The 24,115-nt window shown below is 39.5% G+C and overlaps 2 protein-coding genes across 3 annotated transcripts in view; one reads left to right on the forward strand and one right to left on the reverse strand.

The window, feature by feature from the left end:
* Positions 1 to 24,115, forward strand: part of LOC134006599 (peripheral plasma membrane protein CASK-like) — a 46,259-nt gene that overhangs the window by 10,157 nt on the left and 11,987 nt on the right. Inside the window, exons 3-20 of one of the 2 annotated variants that reach the window (XM_062445528.1) lie at positions 4,409 to 4,514; positions 5,438 to 5,515; positions 5,614 to 5,686; positions 10,326 to 10,428; positions 12,221 to 12,396; positions 13,665 to 13,787; positions 14,396 to 14,479; positions 14,724 to 14,823; positions 18,160 to 18,281; positions 18,489 to 18,566; positions 18,814 to 18,894; positions 20,224 to 20,412; positions 20,610 to 20,688; positions 21,041 to 21,126; positions 21,564 to 21,632; positions 21,720 to 21,788; positions 22,406 to 22,441; positions 23,441 to 23,637. In XM_062445528.1, the coding sequence (XP_062301512.1) occupies positions 4,409 to 4,514; positions 5,438 to 5,515; positions 5,614 to 5,686; positions 10,326 to 10,428; positions 12,221 to 12,396; positions 13,665 to 13,787; positions 14,396 to 14,479; positions 14,724 to 14,823; positions 18,160 to 18,281; positions 18,489 to 18,566; positions 18,814 to 18,894; positions 20,224 to 20,412; positions 20,610 to 20,688; positions 21,041 to 21,126; positions 21,564 to 21,632; positions 21,720 to 21,788; positions 22,406 to 22,441; positions 23,441 to 23,637 (1,849 nt within the window). Of the gene's footprint in view, positions 1 to 4,408; positions 4,515 to 5,437; positions 5,516 to 5,613; positions 5,687 to 10,325; positions 10,429 to 12,220; positions 12,397 to 13,664; positions 13,788 to 14,395; positions 14,480 to 14,723; positions 14,824 to 18,159; positions 18,282 to 18,488; positions 18,567 to 18,813; positions 18,895 to 20,223; positions 20,413 to 20,609; positions 20,689 to 21,040; positions 21,127 to 21,563; positions 21,789 to 22,405; positions 22,442 to 23,440; positions 23,638 to 24,115 lie in introns of both variants that reach the window. The other variant, XM_062445527.1, reaches the window with a different exon arrangement.
* Positions 6,677 to 9,085, reverse strand: LOC134006600 (probable G-protein coupled receptor 34). The gene is made up of 2 exons (XM_062445529.1): positions 8,656 to 9,085; positions 6,677 to 8,117 (listed from the first exon to the last, which is right to left on the reverse strand). Exon 2 carries the CDS (start codon positions 8,074 to 8,076, stop codon positions 6,790 to 6,792), a length of 1,287 nt encoding a protein of 428 aa, XP_062301513.1. The 5' UTR covers positions 8,077 to 8,117; positions 8,656 to 9,085; the 3' UTR covers positions 6,677 to 6,789.

The following is a 24,115-nucleotide window of genomic DNA, read 5'->3' on the forward strand; positions in this document are numbered from 1 at the left end:
AATTCTTTGTCATACTGTGATAATCACAGGATTTACTGTTGGTCTGTTTCCCATTTTTGGCTCTTTATCCGAAATTTAAGGTCTACTTGTGATGAGTTTTATTACTCTAGATATTATGGACAGCAATGTATTGTTTAATTTGTTTCAGTAATTTGGAGTGTGGACATTTGTAGCCCACTCAAAAGGCTGTGTGGAATACACAACTTAAACTAACAAAATAACACTACTTTATATCCTCCTCTGCATCCAAAATCATTAGAATTTTGTAATTTAGCTATGGAAATAAGGTTAATACTTTAAAACTTGGGGCTACTACTATCAAATATTTGTTTATCATCCATTAATTTAATAACATTTAATAGCCAACACCCTTTTCAGTTTGTGGAATTTCCTCTCAGTTAGTGCCTTATTGCAATCGACGGATAATGCCAAAAACTAGATATCTCTAGTTCCTGAAAACACCTTTTAAAACACTCACATAATCAACTCTAAAGTGGTAACAGGTCAACAAAACCAACACTAATTAATCCAGGAAATTACATACCAGAGACCCATTAATTTACTCAGGAAAGACAAAGCAAACAAAATCTGGTTGAATCCCAGACGAGCCTCCATTTCTCCACAAGTCGGCTCTTTCTTGCAACAAAAGAAGAAATCTTACCAAATGTCACCTTGAGGGGTTTTATTTGGCCAAAAATACAAACTAACTGAAACAATGAGCAAAACATGGTAATCGGTGCTATCGGTAGTGGATGAGTGTAACATGGTGGGTGTGTGAAAGCAAGAGTGAAAAAAGAAGGAAAAACAATGAGCTAGTGTGTCTGTCGAGTGCAGCATGGTGAGAAAGAGAGAGAGAACCAGATCAGGACCGGCAGCCATCTTAAGTGCAGGTGTGCCAAGCTGCACAGGTGTGCCTAATCACCTCTAACGAGCCTGCCTCCACTCTGCCTCCAGCTACCCTGCAACATAACACAACACACTAAAACAGAGGGGAACCCCAGGTTTGTCACAATTGATTATTATTTTTAATTTGTCTACAAAATATAAAGATGCTGAAAACTACTGTCACAAGATTCGTAGAGGTAATGTCTTGAAATAGCTTTTTTGTCCAACCAACAGTCCAAAGACGAAATGGAGAAAGCGGCAACTCTACTTACTTATACTCTACTGGCCAGTAGCTATATGGGATATTATTAAAAACATAAATGGCATTTAAATGCAGCATCTCAAAAGCTTAATTTTTTGGCTGTCGTCCATGTTTAAGTTCTTATTAAGTATTAAGGTCATATTAGGTAAATATTCATGTGCATCTGAATGAAACCTGAAAGGGTGAAAGGCAGTAAATGCTTCACCTGAAGTTAGAAGACAGTATCATTTTTGACACATACATTTTTTTTTTACACTTCTAGAAAGTCACAGTAGAAGAAATAAGCAAGTAGACAACAAAATGGCGAGTTAGAGATTTGGGGTGCTGCAGGATTTGCAGAGCGGTTTCCTGAGACCACATACCTGAGCTTATTAAGAAAGACTCTGCATCAGCATGAACGTGGGAGGAAAAGGAGAAAAAAACGACAGAGCTGCAAGCTGGGCCGAGTTACAAGCTGACTAACAAACATTTGTAGTTATGTGTAAATGTGTGTGTGGGTGTGTGTAAGCATATGAGGGAAGAAGATGAACACAAGATTAATGGCTTAATTAAGAGTTTGAGAGTACTGAGTAAAAGCAGAATGAATGAAGACTGCATTTGCAGAATTTAATAAGAATGAATGAAAAGAGTGAAGTGATTAGCACTTCCAATCAACTTTATTGATTTTAAGGAGAAATACGATAGTACAATCTGCAGTATTATTAAGATGATGTATTGTGAGTTAAGATAATGAACACATCATTATCCCAGACCCACTAACTGCAATGCATTTTTTGACTTGACAGTGTTTTCATGATATATACATCAGATATGGAGAGGGTTAATGTGTTGAAGAAAAATTGTGATTAATTTGACTAATATTGCAATAGCGATACGTTTTGTGATATTAGAGGGAATGATATGGGAATTTTACATATTTGTAATATCAATATCAGACTCAGGTATATTATCATTCTCACAACACCAATATTACTCTCGTTATTAATGTAACTTATCTTATTTAGATTTTCATATTAAAATGATTATGTTGTGATTTCTGTGGCGATCTGTACCAAACAAAGATATTAAAAAAAAATCTTCAGCACCACAATATTTAATTTAAATGTTACTCGCCTTTAACAAATATATATTGATAATTGCAGCAGGCCATAGTCCAATCTCTATACAATTTTGATTAATTGTTCCGCCCAGAGAGGGGCTTCTTTTCAGTAAAGCTATCATATAACAAACTGAATGAAATGATTCAACATTGCATCACAAGCCTAGTCGAGTTTGGACCTGCTGTGTATAAGTGATTTAGAGCAGGCTCAGTGAACGGCATTGGTTTCATTCAGACAGTTCCAGGCCTCTCCGGCTCTCTCCCTCTGTGTGAGCGCTTTCCTCTTAGCCGTGCGGACACTGGGCAGCATTGTTAAGTTGGAGAATAGACACTTGATGAGACAGGCCGGGGACGAGCCTAAAGACGAGAGAAATAATGAAAGCGAAGGGGACAGGAGAATGGGGGCTCTGTAGTAGGGACACAGCGTCATTTCTCTGTGTTGCATAATGATACCGGTCTGTCACGATGCGCGCACACACACACACACACACACACAAAGATCAGTAGACTTGCAGATGGGTAGTGGAGTGTGTAAATGAGATTTTTATGGAGTGAGGAGCTTCAACAACAGCACATTATGTCTGTCAGCCTGCTCCAGCAGACTGTGTCTCTGTGTTACTGCTCGTCTCACCAGTTGTTGGTCATTCTATTCAATATTGTCTGTTTCCTTTCACTTGAAAGACAGAAGACAGTCTGCTCCTCTTTGCAGTATTTTTCATTCACTATTGTTTTCTGTATCAGGCCATTTAAAAGACGAGGCATGCCACAAAGTCTTGTAATTGAAATGGATTGTAGTGATGATGAGAGGAAGGAGGTTGATGAGAGCAAGCCAGATGTGCACTTGAATGTGTAGTGACGTCACATCTGGCGTGTCATCTCTTTCTGTCCGATAATAGCTTGTTAGTTTGCTCATTTGTCAGCCCAACTTGTGAAAACTCACAATGCCCCCTCTGTGTCTATGAAGGAGGGTTTCCCTGTTTGTAAATGTGATGTTCTTTAGCGCCCTCTGCTGGCGGAGTTGAAGTATAGCAGGGGTTGAGGTGTGAGAGAAGGAGGTGGCGTGCCAGGCTTGTCCTTTTTTCGTTTCTAATCTCCTTAACTCATCACCGAGGGGCAAGAAAAGATTTAACAGCCCACCAACCACACATGAACCTCTCAGCAGAGGAGCTGGAAGGAACATCAGGGAGCTTTCTTACCCAAAGGTCATCTGATGTGTTTTAAATGTCGTTTACTTCACGTTTCTTTGGTGCATCCTCATCATGGCGCTTTCTATAATTCAGTAAAAAAAGAAGTAAAAATAATGATGTCAGTTTGAGTGTTAAAGCCCCAAAACAAATCCTGCTTTGACTGTATTTGTTATGGGTATGGTAACACTATAACTAACGGTGTCACAGCATCATCTTCATTTAAAAATCTTTTTGAGCTTTAAAAGTTACTCTCTGTATTATGTTTGAGGAAATAGCCCAAAGTCATATCTGTCTTTCACTGCATATGTGCCTAAATTCAATCATTTTAAAGTACAGATATTCCTATAAGGAGATTGAGAGCAAAACATTCAAACTTGAGATGTTATTTTAAAAAGAAATAAGTAAAAAAAGGATCTTCATCAGAGTGGAAACAGTGAAAACAAATTGCTTAAATCTGGCACTCTAAGTAGACAACACAGCAGAAATAAACTATTTGTTCTAAAATATCTAGAAAAAATATAAATTACTATTACAGTGTGTTCATGCCCTGTTGGAAGCATGAACACTGAGAAAATTGATGATTAGTCAGGTTTTGGCCAGTGTGCAATGGAAAAATGATGACTTAGAGTTTGTAAGTTTGTTTCTTTATCCACTCAGGAAATAAAGGGTGGCTAAGCACGCGTGACCACAGTTCTTAATAAATTAAGTTTGTGAAATAATTGGTTCACTGATCGTCACAAACCATGAATTTAAGAGGTAGGATTCTTCTAGTTGAATGTTTATAATAATGCTAAACAAAACCTCAACACTGTCACTAACATGGAAAGATGGTATGTAACTTGAATTATTATAATTAAAACTGAATTAAATCTGGCCTCACAACCTGTAGTAGAGCTATAATTATACTGGAGTGAAATACTGATTGTTGGATGTGAACAGTGTCTCACCATACTTTGTCTAATTTCTGTCTGCCAGATCTGAAGCGAGAGGCCAGTATCTGCCACATGCTGAAACACCCCCACATTGTGGAGCTGCTGGAGACCTACAGCTCTGATGGCATGCTCTACATGGTCTTTGAATTGTAAGTCTGTGCACACTCTGTGTGCTGTAATGACATGCGCATTTCACACAGTTTTTGTCTTAGGTGTATTATGTGTTGTCCACATCAGTGCAGCCTTTTTTTATCCACCAACACAGCTGCAGTTCAACTCTACACCTGACAATATACTATTTCTGCTTAGCTCACGAATAGTTGGGGTGTGGCGATACATAGATGGCGTGTGGTCGGTAAAGCAGCTAACATTACCAGCTACTACCCTATTTTAGTGGTTACACGGTTTTAAGCGTGTCTACAAAAATAAATGTGTGATAAAAGCCCATTTAGGTAACACACAGTTTGCCTACAAAAGATCAAGTATTAATGGTATATTTGCATATGTTGTGTTAGGGATGCAAAAGAATGCATACAATACATGTTTGTTATACTGTTTATTGCCCAAAAGGGGAACAAATTGAAATATAGTTTTTTTTGACCGATTGTTTTAGTCTGAGGTCGATGCAGTTCCAGTGCATGACACGCCTGCAGATTCTGTAATCTAACACATCAGCCTTTAACATGAAAACCACACAAGACTTCTGAGAATCAGCAAGCAGTTCTCTACTTCTACTTAGGCCTTTGTTCAAAATATAATTTTCAACTTGCTTAATTTGTTTCCTCTGTGTGGATTTTATGTTTTACATCTCGATCCCAGATCCCGTGAAAGCTTCACTTGGGATTGTACCTGCTGGAAAGTGTTATAATGAAAATATGGTGACTCTGTGTTTATGCCAGTGACAGCAGGTCATGAAGTTGCTCCCTGTAGTGATGTAGTTTTTATGCACTCTGTTTTGAACACTATTCTGAGAGTTCATTTGCTTTTTATAAACGAATATCTATAATTGATTGAAATGTAAATTTGACTACCAGCCTGATCTCTTCTTCCTCTTCCTCTCACCGTCCCTTAGTATGGATGGAGCAGACCTGTGTTTTGAAATTGTGAAGAGAGCTGACGCTGGGTTTGTGTACAGCGAAGCAGTGGCCAGGTAGGACATTTTAAAATATTAATAAAGCTTAAAATAAACAATTTGTGGACGCCCTAAATGATCCTCACCTTGTCTGTTTCTATTTTCTGCCCATATAGTCACTACATGAGGCAGATTCTGGAGGCACTTCGGTACTGCCACGACAACAATGTGATTCACCGCGATGTAAAGGTGAGACTGAGTCACTGAAACATATGAACTGACACCAGAGGGAAGGCGATAAGGCGTTATCAGAACAAGAATATTACATATGCTTTAAACCCCACATAAAAGACACTTATCTGTAATGTCTATGGGGAGATAACCATAACGCTGCTAACCACTGCTATCCATGTGCACTGTTTATATCAAGTTCATTTTATCATGTGGCTTTTAGCACAAAGTCTAACCAGCTCAGAGCCCCCTAGTTTGCAAAGCAAAGCCTCAGCAAACCCTCATTCTTGCTAAGTTATATTGCGTGTCAAATGCTGGTCTGGATTTGTTAGTTCTTATAGTCAGATTAGCTTCAACCAGCGAGTCCAGGATTAGCCATCTCACACAGCCAGCAAACACCATTAGGCCAGATGGAGCAGTCCTGAACCAGGCCCTTGATCCACACACTAGCCATTTGACATAGTCCCCAAAGGGATCAACACAGCCTTGTTTGCAGTGTAAAACAAATAAGTGTGTGTTGGTGGGTCAATCCTGGGTAACACATTAGCTGCACTTCACTACTGTTGTGTTTATATTATCTGGCTTGGAGTGCAAGATTTGGTGGGTTTTGCGGACAATTTAGAAATAATCATGTAGATTGTCAGCCCAAGTGTGTTAAACTGAATATTATACTGTGGCTATCTTTGCACTCATTGTTTTGTACAGTGTATATGGTGTCTAGGCAGACTGAGAAGAACCGTTTTCCTACAGACTTCTCCAGTGTTTACTGTTTTTTGTAAACCTTTACATCTCACAGAATTATTAGAATAAGCACCCTCTCTGATGGGAAATACATGTCATGTATTTCTTAAAAAGACTGCAGTTGTCACTGATGTGTATCTCCTCAGTTTTTGTCATGTTTGTCTGACCACATTGTTAGTTTCAAGAAGGCACAGATGTTTAGAAGGTGACACAGTGAGAAAAGCTCAGTAGTGGAAAAAACATGATTTTATTTTTTGACATAAGAGATTTACATAGATGTAGCCAACCATATCACCTTATGTTAAACATGTCAGATGTTTATCCCCCCCCCACTGTTCAGCATTACATTATTTGAAATCAGACAAAGTTTGTGATCATTGTCAGCCAGTAGGGGGTAGTGTGGTCACTCCTGTGCGGCGCAGGGTTGAGTTGATGACATAAATACTGGATCTGGGGGTGACTGAGGGGGTGTTTAGTTCAGCGTTTGGTAAAACCATCGGCACAGATGTCCGTCGGAACTCCGTCGTCGAGCTGTTAGTTGTTGCATCGAGGCGTGTGCCCAATTTAAGTCCGAGTGCATGGAGGGCGGTTTTGCGCACCGAGCCAGATAACAGAAAGTACATGACTGGATCCAAACAGCTATTGAATGCTGAGAATAACAGCATCACCTCATTGGTTCGGTCCACCAACTGCAAGTAGTCACAAGATGACGTTTCACTAAGCTGGGAGAAGATGTAGATCGGCCGAAAGGCGTGGTAAGGCCCGAAGCAGATGGTGAACAGAAAGAGGACAAAGAAGGACTTTTTGGCGGTTCGTTGATATCGTTGTGCATTTGGAAAGTCTGGCTTGTCCCGTGAGACCTTCAGCAACTGGGAAGCAATCTTGGCATAGGAGATGACGAGAATGAGGAAGACGAGCCAGAACAGTAGCACCAGCATGCCGTTGAAGTAGGCTTTCCCTTTGGCGGAACGCCGCTTCTTGTACTGGAAGCATTTGTTGCCGTCCTCTTTGTCCTCTGCCATGGCGATCATTGGTACCACTGCAAGCAGTGACAGACTCCACAAAGTGGCGCACGCCACCCAACTCCACGGCCGGTAACACCCCCACAGCCTAATCCTCATGCCTCTCCGTGCTCGTCCTTTCCCCTTTAACCTCAAGTATCTGTCCAAGCTGATGAACCCCAGTAATGTAATACTGATGTACATGTTCATATAAAATAGATTCCCCACCAGCTTGCAAGCGGCAGACCCCAGTACCCACTCGTTCCCATTAAGATGATAGAAGACTCTGAAGGGCAGACATGCCAGCAGGACCAGATCAGCCACAGCACAGTTGATGAGGAACACTCTTACAGAGTTCTGGCTCGTGTGAAGGCAAAGGAAGACCCAAAGGGCGAAGATGTTCCCCACCAGACCAAAGATGAAGAACAAGGAGTAGAGGACTACCAGCGGCACACGGAGGGCCATGTCATCAAACGAACATGTAGTTTGATTTGCCACAGAGGAGGTGGAAGAGAAGGAGAAAGGAGAGGAGGAAGGGGGGAGAGAGGTGGTTGAGATAGAGGACGACATGGAAATGGGGAGGGATGAAGTAAATATAGGAAGAGAGGAGTTAGACGTCGGTGAGGCTGAAAGAGTGAAGGGGGAAAAAGAGGAGACGGTAGTCATTGTGTAGGAGTGACGTCTTCTGGGCTTTTAATAATTGAACTCTGAGAAAGACAAAACAAACACACAGTTAAGTTCAGTGTTTCTCTGAACAAATACAAAAACAAGTAGGTCATAAACAGCCAAAATTAAAGGCACGAAAAAAGTGCCCTCACTGGGAAACTGCAGTTGCATATGTTTTGAGTAATGCACAGACAGGTGAGTAATATGTGGTTTGCAGTTTTAAAGGTTGTAGTGTTTAGTGGAAATTCTCATAGTTTTTAGAATGTCATCAAAAAGGTACAACCCCCTGAAAAGATCAGTTCCTTAAACAGAGTATTAAATATTACAGAAAATGTACAGATGTCCCTGTGAAGGTCACTTCTGTTGTCTATAGGTCATAGACTTTTTTTAACGTGTGGGAGCTGGAGCCGGAACCAATTGAAAGTTTCATGCCGATTTAACACTTAAATTCAAATTCCACAGTATTATAATGGAGCTTAAGAGTGTGTATACACATGCACGCACACTCATACACGGACACTCATGCACAGTCACTCTGACTGCTACACACAGATGTTTGGATTAAGGCAGAATACTCACCATCAATATTCCCACCGCATGAGATTCAGCACAGCTGTAGTTTTAGTGTGTGGGAATGTGCAGAGAGGTGTGAGAGCCCGATGATCCACAGTGTGTTTTCCTCCATCAAATTCACATGCAGGAAGCAGTTTGTTCAAAAATGACCTGTCAGATCGAATGTAACCTCAGTTACATTCATGATAAAATATGATAAAGCTGTAGTCCTTGTTCTTCTTTTCTTCTCTAGATTCACCTTTCTCTTCGCTCTCTGAATGTCATAAATCCTGCAGATATTTCTTTATTCATATCCTTTTGACAGTCGTCCTCTTCAGCTCTCTTCTCACTCTTGCCTTCAGTGTTTTGTCTGTATTGGTCCTTGTCCACTCTCTCTTCAAAAGAAAGCCGTTGCCCACCCTCTACTCCCTCTCTCTCACTCTTAGATGACTGTTTAGTCAGCTTGCTCTGCCTCTTTCTCTCTTGCGCGCGCGCTCTCTCTCTCTCTCTCTCTTTCTCTCTCTGTCTCATCTTATCTGCCACGCCCCTCCTATTACAAGAAGTCAGAACTGTGAAGACAGGAAGTTAGACCACCACAAGGTTACACTTATACACAGTTCAGCCCTACACTGCAGAATAAAATGACTTAAATTGGCAAGACCACTTAATGTTGATAATATTGCATCAACATTGAACTAAAGCTCTTGGACTAGATGTATTTCTCTAGGGGGAGTAAGAATTATATAATTTGAATTTTAAACTGCATATTTAAGATTTTGCTTGTAAAAAAGTTCATTGTATAGTTATAGTTAGAATAGGAAATGCAAAAATGCAAAAGATAGACTTTGAAAGATGAAATTATATATTTTTGCAAATTAAGTATTAAAATGCATAAGTGCATATTTGCAATGGAAGAGGTTGTTTGTCTTGTTTTGTTTCAAACATGACGGTAATTAATTTATACTAACACTCAGTTCTGTGAGGAAATGGAAAAAAAGCCATCAGGAGAACTGCACCCTGCAAGCTCATCAAATAGGATGTGGTAATATGAGCTCAGTAGTTTTCACATTTGTGTGTGTGCAAATTATTTTATATGAGATATTGTGAATTAAGTGCAAACATATTACCATGTGATTCAGAACATATGATGTGCTATTGAGTACATATCTGCTGTTGGTCCATTTCTCCTCCCTCTCATCTGTCAGTAATTCTTCAGCCTATGTTCTGTTGTTGAAGTTTCTATTAAAAAAAGTAAATTCATCAACCGAACAGTTTTACTGCAGTGCCACTAAGGCAAGAGATTGTAACTTAAAAACAATTATTCTCTATTGTAAACAGCATCACAAGTTCATGTCAGTTCCAGGTAAATTTAACATAATTGCTCACTGTAAGAATGTGACTTAACACAGATGTTAAAAAAAATAGTTGTGGTCGTAACTGAGCGAGATGAGCTTGTCATTCTGAAACCATGTGAATAAGGGATTTTGCACTTTTGCACAGAAGGAGCAAAGCAGTGCTCTGCAAAGTAGACTGCAAAGACATGTTTTTCCTCCCTGTTATAATAAATAGAATGTCCATAACGTTTTGTTAGGTGGTTGATACTTACTTAGTTCTGCAGGGCTTGTCCCTCATATGAACTGTTGTAATGCAGGGACCATAAATCCACTGTTTGACCTGTCTCTTTTATTCCTCTGTAGCCCCACTGTGTGTTGCTGGCCTCAAAGGAGAACTCTGCTCCAGTCAAGCTTGGAGGTTTTGGAGTCGCAATACAGCTGGGAGAGTCTGGCCTTGTAGCTGGAGGTACAGTAGGACAGTGTTTTTCCTCTGCATCTCCACACACACATAAAACACCAGTAAACATTATACACACATGCTGAAACTAGTCAAAGGCTAGAGATGAATAGATTTTCATGATGATTTATTGATTATATATTTATTAGGGCTGTCAAAGTTAACGCGCAAATTAATTTTAACAGCGTTATTTTTTTTTATTACGTGCAATAAAAGCACGCACGTTGTGTTTGACCCTTGTCCTGGCCTGTAGTTTGGAAATAAGGAACTAGCAGCAGTAATGTTTTGGATAACAAGCAGAAATGGATAAAGAAAAGAGTCTTAGTAGCTGATACAGAGAAACCTCCTCCTGCTCAACAAAGGTGTGTGTGTCTGTGTGTGTGTGTATGAGTGAGTGTGAGTGAGTGAACGGGGTAAGTGAATGTAAGTAGTTCCTAATTAATATCATGACTGACAGCAGATTTTTTGAGCATGCCATATTTCATTGTTCTGGATTGTTTAAAAAAATAATAAAAACATACATTTGCAGAAAACACTCCCATGTTAATAAAAGTTTAAAAACTTAAAATATTCTTTTTAAAGTACATACAAAAATGTAAAATGTGTGATTAATTTGCTATTAATTGCAAGTTATTTCATGACAATCATGCGATTAATCGCAATTAAATAATTTAATCGATTGACAGCCCTAATATTTATAATATTATAGTAATTTAGGATTAAAAATGAGTTTGTTTTCTCAATTACAGATTCCACACTTTGTATTATATAGTCTATGGCTCTGCCTCTTACTAAGTAATAAGTGTTAGGAGAAATAGTGTGACTGTGGTAAGAAGATGAACCGTATGTAAGGCAGCAGTGTGGTCACAGCCTTCCTCTGTGGGTTTCCTTCAGATGCCCTAGTTTGTTCCTCTCAGTCCCCACATGCAGATGAAGTGAAATGGAGAAAGTAATTTGCTGGAAGTGCTGAAAAGAGAAGTCAACTGATTGATTAATGATAGAAAATTAACTGGCATCAATTCTGAAAATCAATTCATTGAAAAAGTAATGAATCAGGTAAAAATGCAAAACATTTCCTGTTTTTGGCTTCTCAAACATAAGTATTTTATTGCAGTCCTATGTCTTATGTCTGATATTTTCCATACTGAAAATGTATTTATTTAATCTGACAAATAAAACGGGCAATAAATATAAAATAAAATATCTAAAAATGAACAAATTTAAAAACAACATACAATGAAGTCTTACAAATGGTATGAAAAATACATCCTGTTTCTGAGTAAGCAGCCACACATTAAAATTTCGCAGCTGTGGTCACAAAAGAACTTCTAACTCATTCTGCGGTACATATCTGAAACCTTAACCAATCACTCTTCACATTGTTTAGACTCCAGAAAACACCTTTACACTATGACCTTTTAAACTGAACAAGAGTTTGAACCTTTTCTTTTTTTTTTTTTACGGGTTTTTCCTTGATGAATCAGGTCAAACTAATAATAGAACCACCCATGTAAATATACTTGTTAACCCTCTCATTTACATAATGCAAACATACAACAGTGTAAAACAAGGCACCGTCCACAAAACTCTGATAGAAAACATTTAAAAGCTTTCTACTGATCTCAAAGGACTTAAGTTTTCCGAGGGAAACCAACCTGGACTGTGCTTAAACAAAGCATTAACATTTTCTCATCAGTTTAATTTCACATCAGAATGAATGCCCAGATATTAGTATTAGTGTTGGAGTGTTAACTGTTACACAGTTGCTTTCTAGTTTTCTAACCTGCCTGCTCCCTTTCAGGTCGAGTCGGTACTCCACACTTCATGGCCCCAGAAGTAGTCAAGAGGGAGCCGTATGGCAAACCTGTGGACGTGTGGGGATGTGGAGTCATTCTCTTCATCCTCCTTTCTGGCTGTCTGCCTTTCTATGGTACCAAGGAGCGCTTGTTTGAGGCCATCATTAAGGGGAAATACAAGGTAAGAGCTGACTGACGAAACAGCATCATTCTCTGTCAGTGTAACTCAGCCTTCAGCTGAAGCTTAGCACAATAGTGAGCTCGTCTTTGTCACTGTACTGAAATGTGCGTCAAATACAAGGTTGAGCTCTTGTGCTACAGAGAACTGAACTGAATGCACTCTCTGGCGTCAGTAATGGATCCTTGAGGCCAAGGTTATTGTATAAAGGATCCATATACACCAAAACATTTTTTTTATAGTTTATGCCTATTGCCAATCAGAAATGATTTGATACAGCTCTAAATAAGCCATTCCTGTTGTGAGGGTTTTACCATTACCCCTACCGTACATGGCAAGTGAGTGTATTAAATTGGACGTTGTTGAATACTTCTCGCCTTTTACAAAAGTCAGTCAGAGTTTATCCATAAACCGGCAGTGTCAGCAAAAGATTCTGAGATGAAAGCCTGTGTGAATTTTCTATTGTCATCTGAGAGAGTGAATTTCCTGTTACATTGTGGTAGATGTATATGTGTTTACAGTAATAATGTGAGATGAGACAGTCTTTTAGTAAAACTTTTTGTTTTGTTTAATGTGGTTGTTATCAGCTGCACTGATGGTGTGATATTTTGTGTTGACACTGAATACACACCCATGTACAAACACAATGGAAAATACTGTTAATATTCTTCTTATTTCTCCTTTACTGTGGTACACTGTGTGAAGTGGGTTTAGATATGTGAGCTACAAACAAATCATTGATTACATCTGTACATCATAGATGGTTTTGAGGTCCATTTAATGAATTAGTGATATGGCCGCTATAAAGAGCCACACAGCAACACATAACGACAGCTGATTTGACTGTTGGAGAACCTCGCTGGTGCAACCCAATCTGTGAAATTGCACAGCTTCTTTCCCATTAGTTTAATTGACAGGTGTAATGACTAGAGGAGCAGGTGGGGAAATGATATGAAAATGTCAGGTTTAGGGCAAGTCTTCATCTGTTTATGGCTAATTGTGGAAGTGGAAGTGGAAATGAGGCTTGTGCACGTGCACCGTTTCACAATAACTGAGAAACAGAACGCATACACACAGCTTCTGACAAAAACAATGTGTATGTTTATTTCTGTCTTTGTGTGTACACATAGTTTAAGTCACGAATCTACAGCGTTTTATGCATGTGGTCCCTGGTGACCATGGCAACAACATCTACAGTGGTGCCTGTGCTCTGCTACACCCTTCTGACAGTCTGTTTGTGCACGTATGTGTGTGTGTGTGTACCTGTCCAGATGAACCCAAGGCAGTGGGCCCACATCTCAGAGAGCGCCAAAGACCTGGTGAGACGTATGCTGATGCTGGACCCCGCTGAGAGAATCACTGTTTACGAGGCCCTCAACCACCCCTGGCTGAAGGCAAACACACACACACACACACACACACACACACACACACACACACACACACACACACACACACACACACACACACACACACACACACACACACACACACACACACACACACACACACACACACACACACACACACACACACACACACACACACACACACACACACACACACACACACACACACACACACACACACACACACACACACACACACACACACACACACACACACACACACACACATACAAACACACTACTGAGAGTGATAAATATGAGCTTCTCAAAGATAAGTGAATTATATAACTGATAAAAAAATAGAGGCTGGAAATCTCGCTCGCTGTCAAATTCAGCAGATTATTGTGATTAAACTTCTGATTTCAAGTGTGTGTTAGTGTGATTTAGGTATTTGGTGTTTTGATTAGATAAGTTTGGCAACTCAGTCACCTTTAAACCACCTACTTGACTCAAAAACACTTCGTTCTACTTCTTCTTCTGGACCACAGCGCTGCTTTCACATCCGTTCTATGACTGCTCTAATGTGTGTCTCCACTTGTACTAATGCAGCTGTGTGTGTGTGTGTGTGTGTGTGTGTGTGTGTGTGTGTGAAGGAGAGGGACAGGTACGCCTACAAGATCCACCTGCCAGAAACGGTGGAACAGCTGAGGAAGTTCAATTCCAGGAGGAAGCTGAAGGTCAGCAATGTGTTGAGAGAAAACATGTTACAGAATCAACCACTCAAATTTTAGATAAGAATTGTCTCACACTCCACTCTGTGCAGCTGCTCCTGATGACCTAGATTCATTTCTTGTTTGTCTTTTTTTTTCTCAACTGGCCTGTCTTCATAAAGCCTCATTATACAAAAACATAAAAAAAGAAACACTTCACAACATGAGGCTCTGTTCAGACTTTGTGTAATATTTGTACTCTGTATCCCAGGGTGCAGTGCTGGCTGCTGTTTCAAGCCACAAGTTCAATTCCTACTATGGCGACCCTCCTGAGGAGCTACATGACTTTTCAGATGACCCCACCTCCTCAGGTACATCACACAACACTATCGTGCTTGATGAGGGTTTCTTTTCTTCACACATTTAAAACATAGATGCTTTGTGCAGGTTTTATTTGCAGCCTTAACAAGAGCGAGTGCGACAAGTTCACCAGGAGTGCCTCAGATCATTACGTTTGGATACAATGCCTTCACACTCCCGTTTTTCCCTGTTTCTCCCATATTTCGATTCAATTCAATTATTTTTTGTTTAAGAAAATACAGTTATGGAATTGAAATAATTCTTAGTGTATGTTTCTTCACATCACAGTAGATTCTCTATAGTGAACCTACAATTATTCAATTTACATACTGTCCTATATCAAGGTCTAGGTCAAGATAACTTTATTAATACCCAAAGGTAGATTTGGTTACAGTTTCAGGAGAGGGCATCTCAACATACAAACAGATACATACATAGTGACAGTAGACAGTTAAAACACCACAAAAACAGACATGGGCAGGTGCTCGCAAGGCTAACTGATCAGGATGAAGGATTGTACAGCTCTAAAGTCAGAATTTGAATTTGATTTAGTGTTGGCGAGAGACTTGACTTGGACTTGTAAAAAATGACTTGTGAACACCTCTGGTGTGCACACACACACACACACACACACACACACACACACACACACACACACACACACACACACACACACACACACACACACACACACACACACACACACACACACACACACACACACACACACACACACACACACACACACACACACACACACACACACACACACACACACACACACACACACACACACACACACACGATTTAGTTGTCCCTTTACTTGTGAAATATCTATCAATGTCATTTAAGGTCAAAAATGAAATATACCAACATGCATCAAATCACACAGTGTGGATGCTCACTTTTTAGTTCAGTTTCTATTCTCGTGATTTCTATTCTAGTGTTTAAAGTCATTTCCAGCTGTCCGTATTGAACTTCCTCAGTGTACACAGATGTTGCTCAACAGCACAACTTCCCTGTCTGAGCTTTAGACTTTCACTTCCTTTCATTAGAGGACTGCAGGCTGTACCTGCCAGTACTTATTAGCATATCGGAACCATTTTTGTCATTGTAATACATAATGGAAAATGAGTATTGTATTACATCATCACCTGATGAATCAAACTGAGCTCGTCACCTTTTCTGCTCGGTTTCCTGCACAGTCACAGCAGCTAGATAAACCCCCACCTCTGTCCATATTTGCTGAGCATGCAGTTTGTTGCAGTCATGTTTCCTGGTGACTGCTTTATTTCTGCAGTTGCAGGGCTCCAGACATGTTGTCGGTCATTGACTTGTGTAGTATAGTAGATAGTTGCTACAGCTTGCCAGCTTATTTATAGACTTTCTTGCTTTTGCTGACTTTTTTCTCTCCTGCTGCTCTTTCCTTTATTTCCCCTCTGCTTGTCCTCCTGCTTCCTCTCACTGCTTGTCTCTTTGTTCTCTCCCTTTCTTTTTCTTCTCTCTTTGTGAGGTGTTAAACTCTACATCTGTAGTTGCTGTAAACTTTCTCTAATCTCAGCCTCTCTTTCTTTGGTGTTGTTTTTCTTCTGCTGTGCTGTCTCTAGGACTGCTAGCCGCTGAAAGTACGTATCCCCCTCCCTACACATAGAATCTCATGTAACATTATCCTGATATCATCACTCGCTTTTTAGTTGCATTTTCAAACATTAGTTGGTGTTGAATGATGTGGGTCCACCAAAATGGCTTCCTCTGTCTTCTCTCCTGTCCCATTGGTTTGTATGAGGTGTGTTAGTGTGTGTTTATTCATGCTTCCTCATGACCTGTAAAGATGAGACTCTGTTTACATGCATCTTCACTATGTCAATCACAGGACGCTCTGTAAACACAGATTGACAAAACATTCTTATTGTTACCTTATGAGATGATCAGAAACAAAGGTAAAGAGGATCAGATGCTTAAATGCCTCTCTGGTCTAACCTAGAATGGGATTTTCTTTAATGATCAGGTTTCTTCTTCAGCTGATATATACACCCAATATTGTATATTGTTCATAAAAGTAGTGTTTCTTACATGATACAGGAGCTGGGGATGTTATTGATTCATTTATAATTTAACCTAAAGGGCAGCACATTGCATTTGAGGGCTGCAGCCTATTTAGTTTGGTTCAGACTTTGTGCTTTACTGTTACAATTGCATCAACTTTGAGTCCTGTAGAAAAGTAAGTTGTTGAATTTTAAACAAATACAGGAGTAGTGATTTTAAGTGACAGTTATTTGTGTAAATTATTTCTGCATGCATTTTTTATTTCATAAGCTTTAAAAGATAAATCAGTTGATTAAGGAAATTATTTGCAATTAATATCTAGTCATTGTATGTGTGATGCATGTAAACAGACTTATAACAAAGTTTTCCTAAAGTTAAAAGCTGTTTTCTCCTCTGCCATCTCTCTTTCACTCCTCACAGTAACATTTAAAGTCTCATTTGGACTTATCTTTACACTTTTCTTAACTGATGATTAACTTTAACTGAGCAAACATGTTTTTTTTGTCCCATTTAATATGATGGTTGGCTTAATCTGTAGTCCCTAATATATAATTTGGAATGTTTATTATAATTATTATTCATAAGATCAGGTAATTTCCTGCATTAGTGTGTCCTGTCATGTGACCTAGCAACAGTACATTTTATAGGTTAGCTCAAGGGTTTAAAATGTGTCACTGGGTCAAAGCTGTAGTAAAAAGTAAAATGTATTCTGGCCATCATCATCTAAACATGTCACCTGTTTGTATACTTTATCTAGCTTAACTGACCTGATTTACAGTAGACTTTAAAAACGTTATACCATAGAGTACATGTTGTGGGAAGACAACATTTCTTAAGAGATGAATTTAATATTTTAGATTTTCTTTTCCTCTGCATATTTTTCCTCCTTTGCATTATTTTCTTGGGTGTACTGCTCTTCAACAGTCATCCACACTGTGACTTTCTGAAGTGACTTTCCTCTGATATTGTATTGATGCATTACGCTGTTTCTCTGGTTTTGCTGCATGTGTGGGCGATGCAGCAGGTACTTGGGGTTAATAGTTCTGAGTATTTGTGCGTGGTATTTATGTTGTGACGTCTGTCTTTTTGTGATTTTTGTTGTTGTAAGTCGTTTCCTTCTTTGCATTTCCTTTTTTGCCTGTTTGTGGATGTGTAACATTTAGTGTGTCATGTTCAGTGTTTGCATTTTGTGTAGTGTTGAATGTTTGCGAGGACTGCTTGGTGTACTTTTTATGTATATTTGTGTGTGTGTTATTCAGTCTATATCTGAGTCTATAACTCGTGTGTGTGTGTGTGTGCAGGGGCAGTATCACAGGTTTTGGACAGTCTAGAGGAGATTCATGCGTTGACGGACTGCAGTGAGAAAGACATGGATTTCCTCCACAGTGTCTTCCAAGATCAGCACCTTCACACTCTGTTAGATGTGAGTAAACCAGATACTTCCTATGTAATACCACAAATGCCCACTAGGTGTCATGTCAAGCCCAGAATCAGTTATCTAGGTTAGTCCAATATGTACCATCTATTGTTCAGGTTTTACTTTGTTGGAGGTAAAATTGTCATGATGTTCCAGTTAATTAATAAAGACGCCTAACTATATGTTTTTTTTTTTACTATTTTGCTGTTCCAGCTTTATGACAAAATCAACACCAGGTCGTCTCCTCAGATCAGAAATCCTCCTAGTGATGGAGTGCAGAGAGCCAAAGAGGTGAGAACTGCTGTTTTCATTCACAAAAAAACTCATGTTCAACAATCTTAAAATTTTAACTTGTAGTCCTAGTCAGTGATTGAGTTTAACAGGCTGAGTCCTAAACACTGATTGATGCTTGCTCAAAATGTTTGGTGAGCAAATCAAGTAAATAATGAACAGACATTGAGATATTGTTGTCAATGTTATTTATTATGAACATTGCTGAGATTGTCACCTCCCTTATCCTGTCTTTTCTCCTCAACAGGTACTGGAAACCATCTCTTGTTACCCAGAGAACATGGAGGCCAAGGAGCTCAGGAGGATCCTCACACAGCCACACTTCATGGTAAGATATTAAAAAACAACAAAAAACACAAGGCAACGTGCGCATTATTTCCCCAGATTTTTGTATTGGTCTGTGCATGTAAAGCACACTGACTGGTGTGTGAGATTACAGCCCACTGTGTCAGAAGTAGGGACCTTTTGACAATCCACATAACTCCCTTGGGCACAAAGCTGCTTAGCACCTGAGCTATAGCAGCAGAAAGAGCTGATGAGCTTCATCCTACTGCAGTGTGGACACAGTAACTGAAGACTAATGGCTGAAGCAGACCTGAAACTAGAAGAACAGACATGGAATCTGAGGCAGAATGAATATATGGTGGATTTCATGTTAGGGTTTAACATTGTCAGAGTCTGTTAATGCCTCACCTGAAGGAGTGCAGCTTGTTTTGAGGCTGCATTTTTCATCTCAGTAAGTGTTTCTGGATACGATGGTGTAATAGCCAATATGTGAATTGTATTTACTGTGTGTTAATAGTTTTGTAGATGCACTCTTTTTGAATAACTGTGACTTAGCTACATTTAGTACAGGTTTATGTAGCTCAGTTAAAAGAGGCGTTTCCCTCTGCTGATTCAGTCTCTGACACTTGCTGGTGCTGTCACGCCTTAGCTGTGGTTCAATCCAATTAGCCTGTCTTGCTCTCTGACCTGAGCGGCTGGCTTCTCTCCTCTTGCCAGAGGCATTTAACAGCACTGTTAGCAGAAAGGCAGCACATGGGAAGAAACATGTCAATTTGTTTTCCTGTGTAGTGGATGATTTCATTTGTGAGGCAGTGACGCAAGTCCATGTTTTGTTGGCTATGATCATTAGCAGCTCATTACTTTAGTATGCAATCATTGACTGTAGTGTGCACAAAGTCAAACACTTGTTAGAATCCATTGTTGATGCCTTTGTAAACATTTGTTGTTCTTCTCAGCCACAGTAATGTTCAGCATCAGTCAAAAGCCTTTTAATGCCAGCTGTTTCAAGTCTCAATTACTGTCATCATCTGTGAACACGCTTTTGCTTCAATGAACAGATGTGAGCTTTTGGCAAAGGCAGCTACTAGATGTGTTAGTAAAAACTGTGTGTCAGTGGCCAAAGAGGATTAGTTTAAGGCACACTCTCTCCAAAGCCAGCCACTCACACATGGTTGTCACTAGGATTTGGTCGTATGTATTTGTTTTATCTACTAGTTATTCACAGAAATATTTTCCCCTCCAGTTTTTCATGACCAATTTGGGATTAATGGCAGTGAATGTTCAGCCACAAGTCTGGTAGTGTTTCCTCCATATTTGTGCCATACAGTTGATTCCGACTCAGTTGTATTCATGACTGTTTGTGTACATCCAGGCTCTGCTGCAGACCCACGATGTTGTGGCCCATGAGGTATACAGCGACGAGGCGCTGAGGGTGACGCCCCCGCCCACTTCTCCATACCTGAACGGAGACTCCCCAGACAGCACCAACGGAGACATGGACCTGGAGAACGTCACCAGGGTTCGCCTGGTCCAGTTCCAGAAGAACACTGACGAGCCCATGGTGTGTAGACAGAAAACACACTCGCACATACACTTTTTTGATTGTAGATTAATTTACATGCATCTGAACCTAAAAATGTTAAAGTTTAGATGTAGACAGATTTTTTATGTTTTTCTTAGAGGAATATGTGACTAATATTTTATTAACTTTCTTCAGCCACTTCCAGTTTACCCTCTGATCCTGTCTGTCTCCTCCAGGGCATTACTCTGAAAATGAATGAGCTCAACCACTGTATTGTGGCTCGAATCATGCATGGTGGAATGATTCATCGACAAGGTACGCATCCATATAAGAACACTATTATGCAAGTTTACAGCACTCATGCATATTTAATAGGAAAACTCAGCCATTCATCTTGTCAATCTGACAAGATTGTCACTCTGGAAATGATTAACTACAGAGTTTATAAAGAAGTTGGGGCAATAATTGTTGGATCAGAGTTTTATTCTCATACTCTCTGGTAATTGAAATCATAATGAAATGTAACTCTTCCTTACATTAGCCGAGCTCCCGCTGGAGCCATCTCAGTAACCCCTGGGGTTTTCTGGGCTCGCTTTTGTGAAGCGCTGTTTGAACACCCAAGAGCCTCATTTGTAGCCTTTATTAATGAATTATTTCTTTGCTTCAGGGACTCTGCATGTAGGAGATGAGATCAGAGAGATTAATGGCATCAGTGTTGCCAATCAGACAGTAGAGCAGCTCCAAAAGATGCTGGTAAGTCACACAGATAAGACTTTTATTCTTTACATTTAGACTGTGCCTTTAGCATGTAGTTCTGTATACTAGAATGTAACATGTTTGATTCATGGTGGTACCAAAAGGTGTTACTATGTCTGAGATGTCAAAGTCATAGTAGAAAACAAAGAGGAAATAAACAGCAGTGGTGCAACACATTTTGATTTGAATAACAATGATTAACATTGTTCAATACTTTATATAAATGTAGATCATTGTTATCCAAAGTCCAAGCTGCAGCCTAAAGATATTAAGTTTAGTATCACAGAAGACAAAATAAGCTAATTGATGAAGAGTTGCAGCTCCAGTACTGAACCAGCAGGGCTTTGGCCTCATCAGTTTTGTTATTATCTTGCTATACTATTATTGCCATTATAAACTCATGTGTACCATTCATTTGGTCCTTGTCCCTACAGAGGGAGATGAGGGGTAGCATCACCTTCAAAATTGTACCCTGTTACCGGTCCCAGTCCATGTCTTGTGAGGTACAGAACCACAAACAAACACTTATGTGCTACATATTGGGTACTCCGCAGAGGGGGGTAATATTTATTCTGTACTTTGTATTACAGAAAGAGTCACCGGATTTGTCCCGACAGTCGCCTGCAAACGGTCATGCCAGTGTTACCAGCTCCATCCTGGTATGTTTGTTCCTCTGTTTTAAATGTCACACAATCTCTTTTAAAAATATAGCAGCAGGCTAGTAAAAGAAAATTGGTGCCAGAAAAACACATTAAGTATGCTGTAACACATAGCTCATTACACAGATAAGTTAGTAATTTATGGGGTGATCTGGTATATCAGGGTTTAAGTTTCACATCTTGGTTTTAAAGCTGCACCAGTCATGTAGTTTCCCTGCAACTAGGAAAATAATTAAAAATGGGCAAAATAAGCAATGTTCACTTCTGTGAGAAAACCCCCCCAATGATATCACATAGGATAAGAAATATACCATACAAGTGAAATAGCACAAAGACAAAAAAGAAAAACAACAACAAAAAACAAATAAATAAATGAATAAGTAAATAAATAAAAGAAAAAGAAGTCACAGGGTAAGCAGTATCATCAAAAATCAGCATACAACGTCATTACACCTCACAATGCATATCACATTTTCCTTATAAAACACCATCCAGGCCTCCCAGGAAGGAAATAAAGCACCAAAAGAACGAGAAAGAGCCTTAACTGTATTACATCAATGTCAATCAGTTAATTAATTAAATATTAAACAAAACATTTTTAATGTAATCTCTACTAGGACCTGCCATCAACGATTCAGCCCAAAGGCCGTCAGGTGAGACTTTATCCTTCTTTACACCATGACTGCAAGCCTCCACTTCAATCGTCTTCTCCTTTCTTTGCTTCACAAACTGCTACTGATTTGACAAACTAACACTCACCCCAACAAGTCCAAATCTGCATGTATGTGCTGATGTGTATGTATTCAATATCACTCATGTTATTCCATTCCCACTACGTCTATTTTGTTTACATCAAATGCTGCAGTCATTCCTACACAGCTCTAAATATGAGCACTTTTTAGTTCAGTAAACTTTAAAACGTCCCTCAGTATTTTAGTTGTGTTTATTTTGGCCATTTGTCTGCTATATGATGTGTTGATGATGCAGCAATGTCACACACATACACTCACATATATACTGTACAATGCAGTACAAATTGTGTAATATCAGATTCAGCGTACAATTGTGGGTCCCTCATCACACCTCCTTTGTTTTATGCCCCACAACATTTTCTACTGCATGATATATGTGTAAGTGTGTGTGTGTGATGCTCTCAACCCCATAGATCTCCAGACCTGCTATCAAGGACAAATTGTCCCTCAAGGTAAGATGTCTTAAGTGGACCCTTGTAGAAGTAGATCCCAACTCCTCCTCCCACCCCCATCGCAAAGATCATAGTGGTGTCTAGATCCCATGCTAGCTGTCAAGGCTTAGTCTTCATATTCGGTTCGTCAGTGGACATAAAAGCCGTCAATAAATCGGACTCCACCCCCAGGCAGACAAGTGGCAACGCGCTTTGTTGGATCATTTTCGTTGTTCATCTTTTCTAAATGTCTGCGTCCTTTCTTGCTTCGGCTTATAGAAGCTTGATTTTTCCTGTGCTGTCTTTCAAATGCTGAGCGTCATTAGCATTTTAGTAGCCAGTCTACTTTCATATGGGCAGCTTGACCAATCACATTGTTTCCCATATATTCTCCTATGATGGCAGCACTATTCTTTGCCACTGTGTCAGCACCTAACAACAATTGCTGTCCCACTGCTCTTCCCCACAGATTTATGTACGTGCTCAGTTTGAGTATGACCCGGCGAAAGATGACCTCATCCCATGTAAGGAGGCAGGCATTCGCTTCAGGGTGGGTGACATCATCCAGATCATTTCCAAGGACGACCACAACTGGTGGCAGGGAAAGCTGGAGAATACCAAGAATGGCACAGCAGGCCTCATCCCCTCACCTGAGCTACAGGAGTGGTGAGTACAACACCTGACAAAGAACAAAAACAATGTGTTCTATGTTTCAGAGTAGAGATGGCACTTGTTGAATTTGTAATTTAAATAACATGTTTACTAGATCTGTTCCTTGACTTCTTAATGTTCTCTGCAGTGGTTAAAGCAGTTTTATTATAGGAAAACAAGATTAATTAATTGATAATGCAGCTTACTATGCACTCTACTATGATTTGCATGCCTATGTTAGTGTTTTTACTCTCAGGTAGCAAAACTACTAGAGCAGCCCTGCAGTATGCTTCAAATATTTGTTTTCAGGTAACCAGAGGTGCCCATTTTAAGTAATAGCCTTAATGTTTAGTCAGCCATGTAATCAATAGTTGATTAATCATTAATTTATAAAAGTACAGTAGATATTACCAGTATTATTAGATGTTTTTCCATAATGTAGATGTGTTTACATAGTGGCATTATGTAAAGAATGAAAAGAATGTAATTAAAC

Source organism: Scomber scombrus, chromosome 24, assembly GCF_963691925.1.
Source record: "Scomber scombrus chromosome 24, fScoSco1.1, whole genome shotgun sequence".
In the NCBI taxonomy this organism is placed as follows: domain Eukaryota; kingdom Metazoa; phylum Chordata; class Actinopteri; order Scombriformes; family Scombridae; genus Scomber; species Scomber scombrus.

Excerpts from the sequence above, each read along its gene's own strand:
- LOC134006600 (XM_062445529.1), bottom strand. The coding sequence starts at position 8,076 with ATGACTACCGTCTCCTCTTTTTCCCCCTTCACTCTTTCAGCCTCACCG.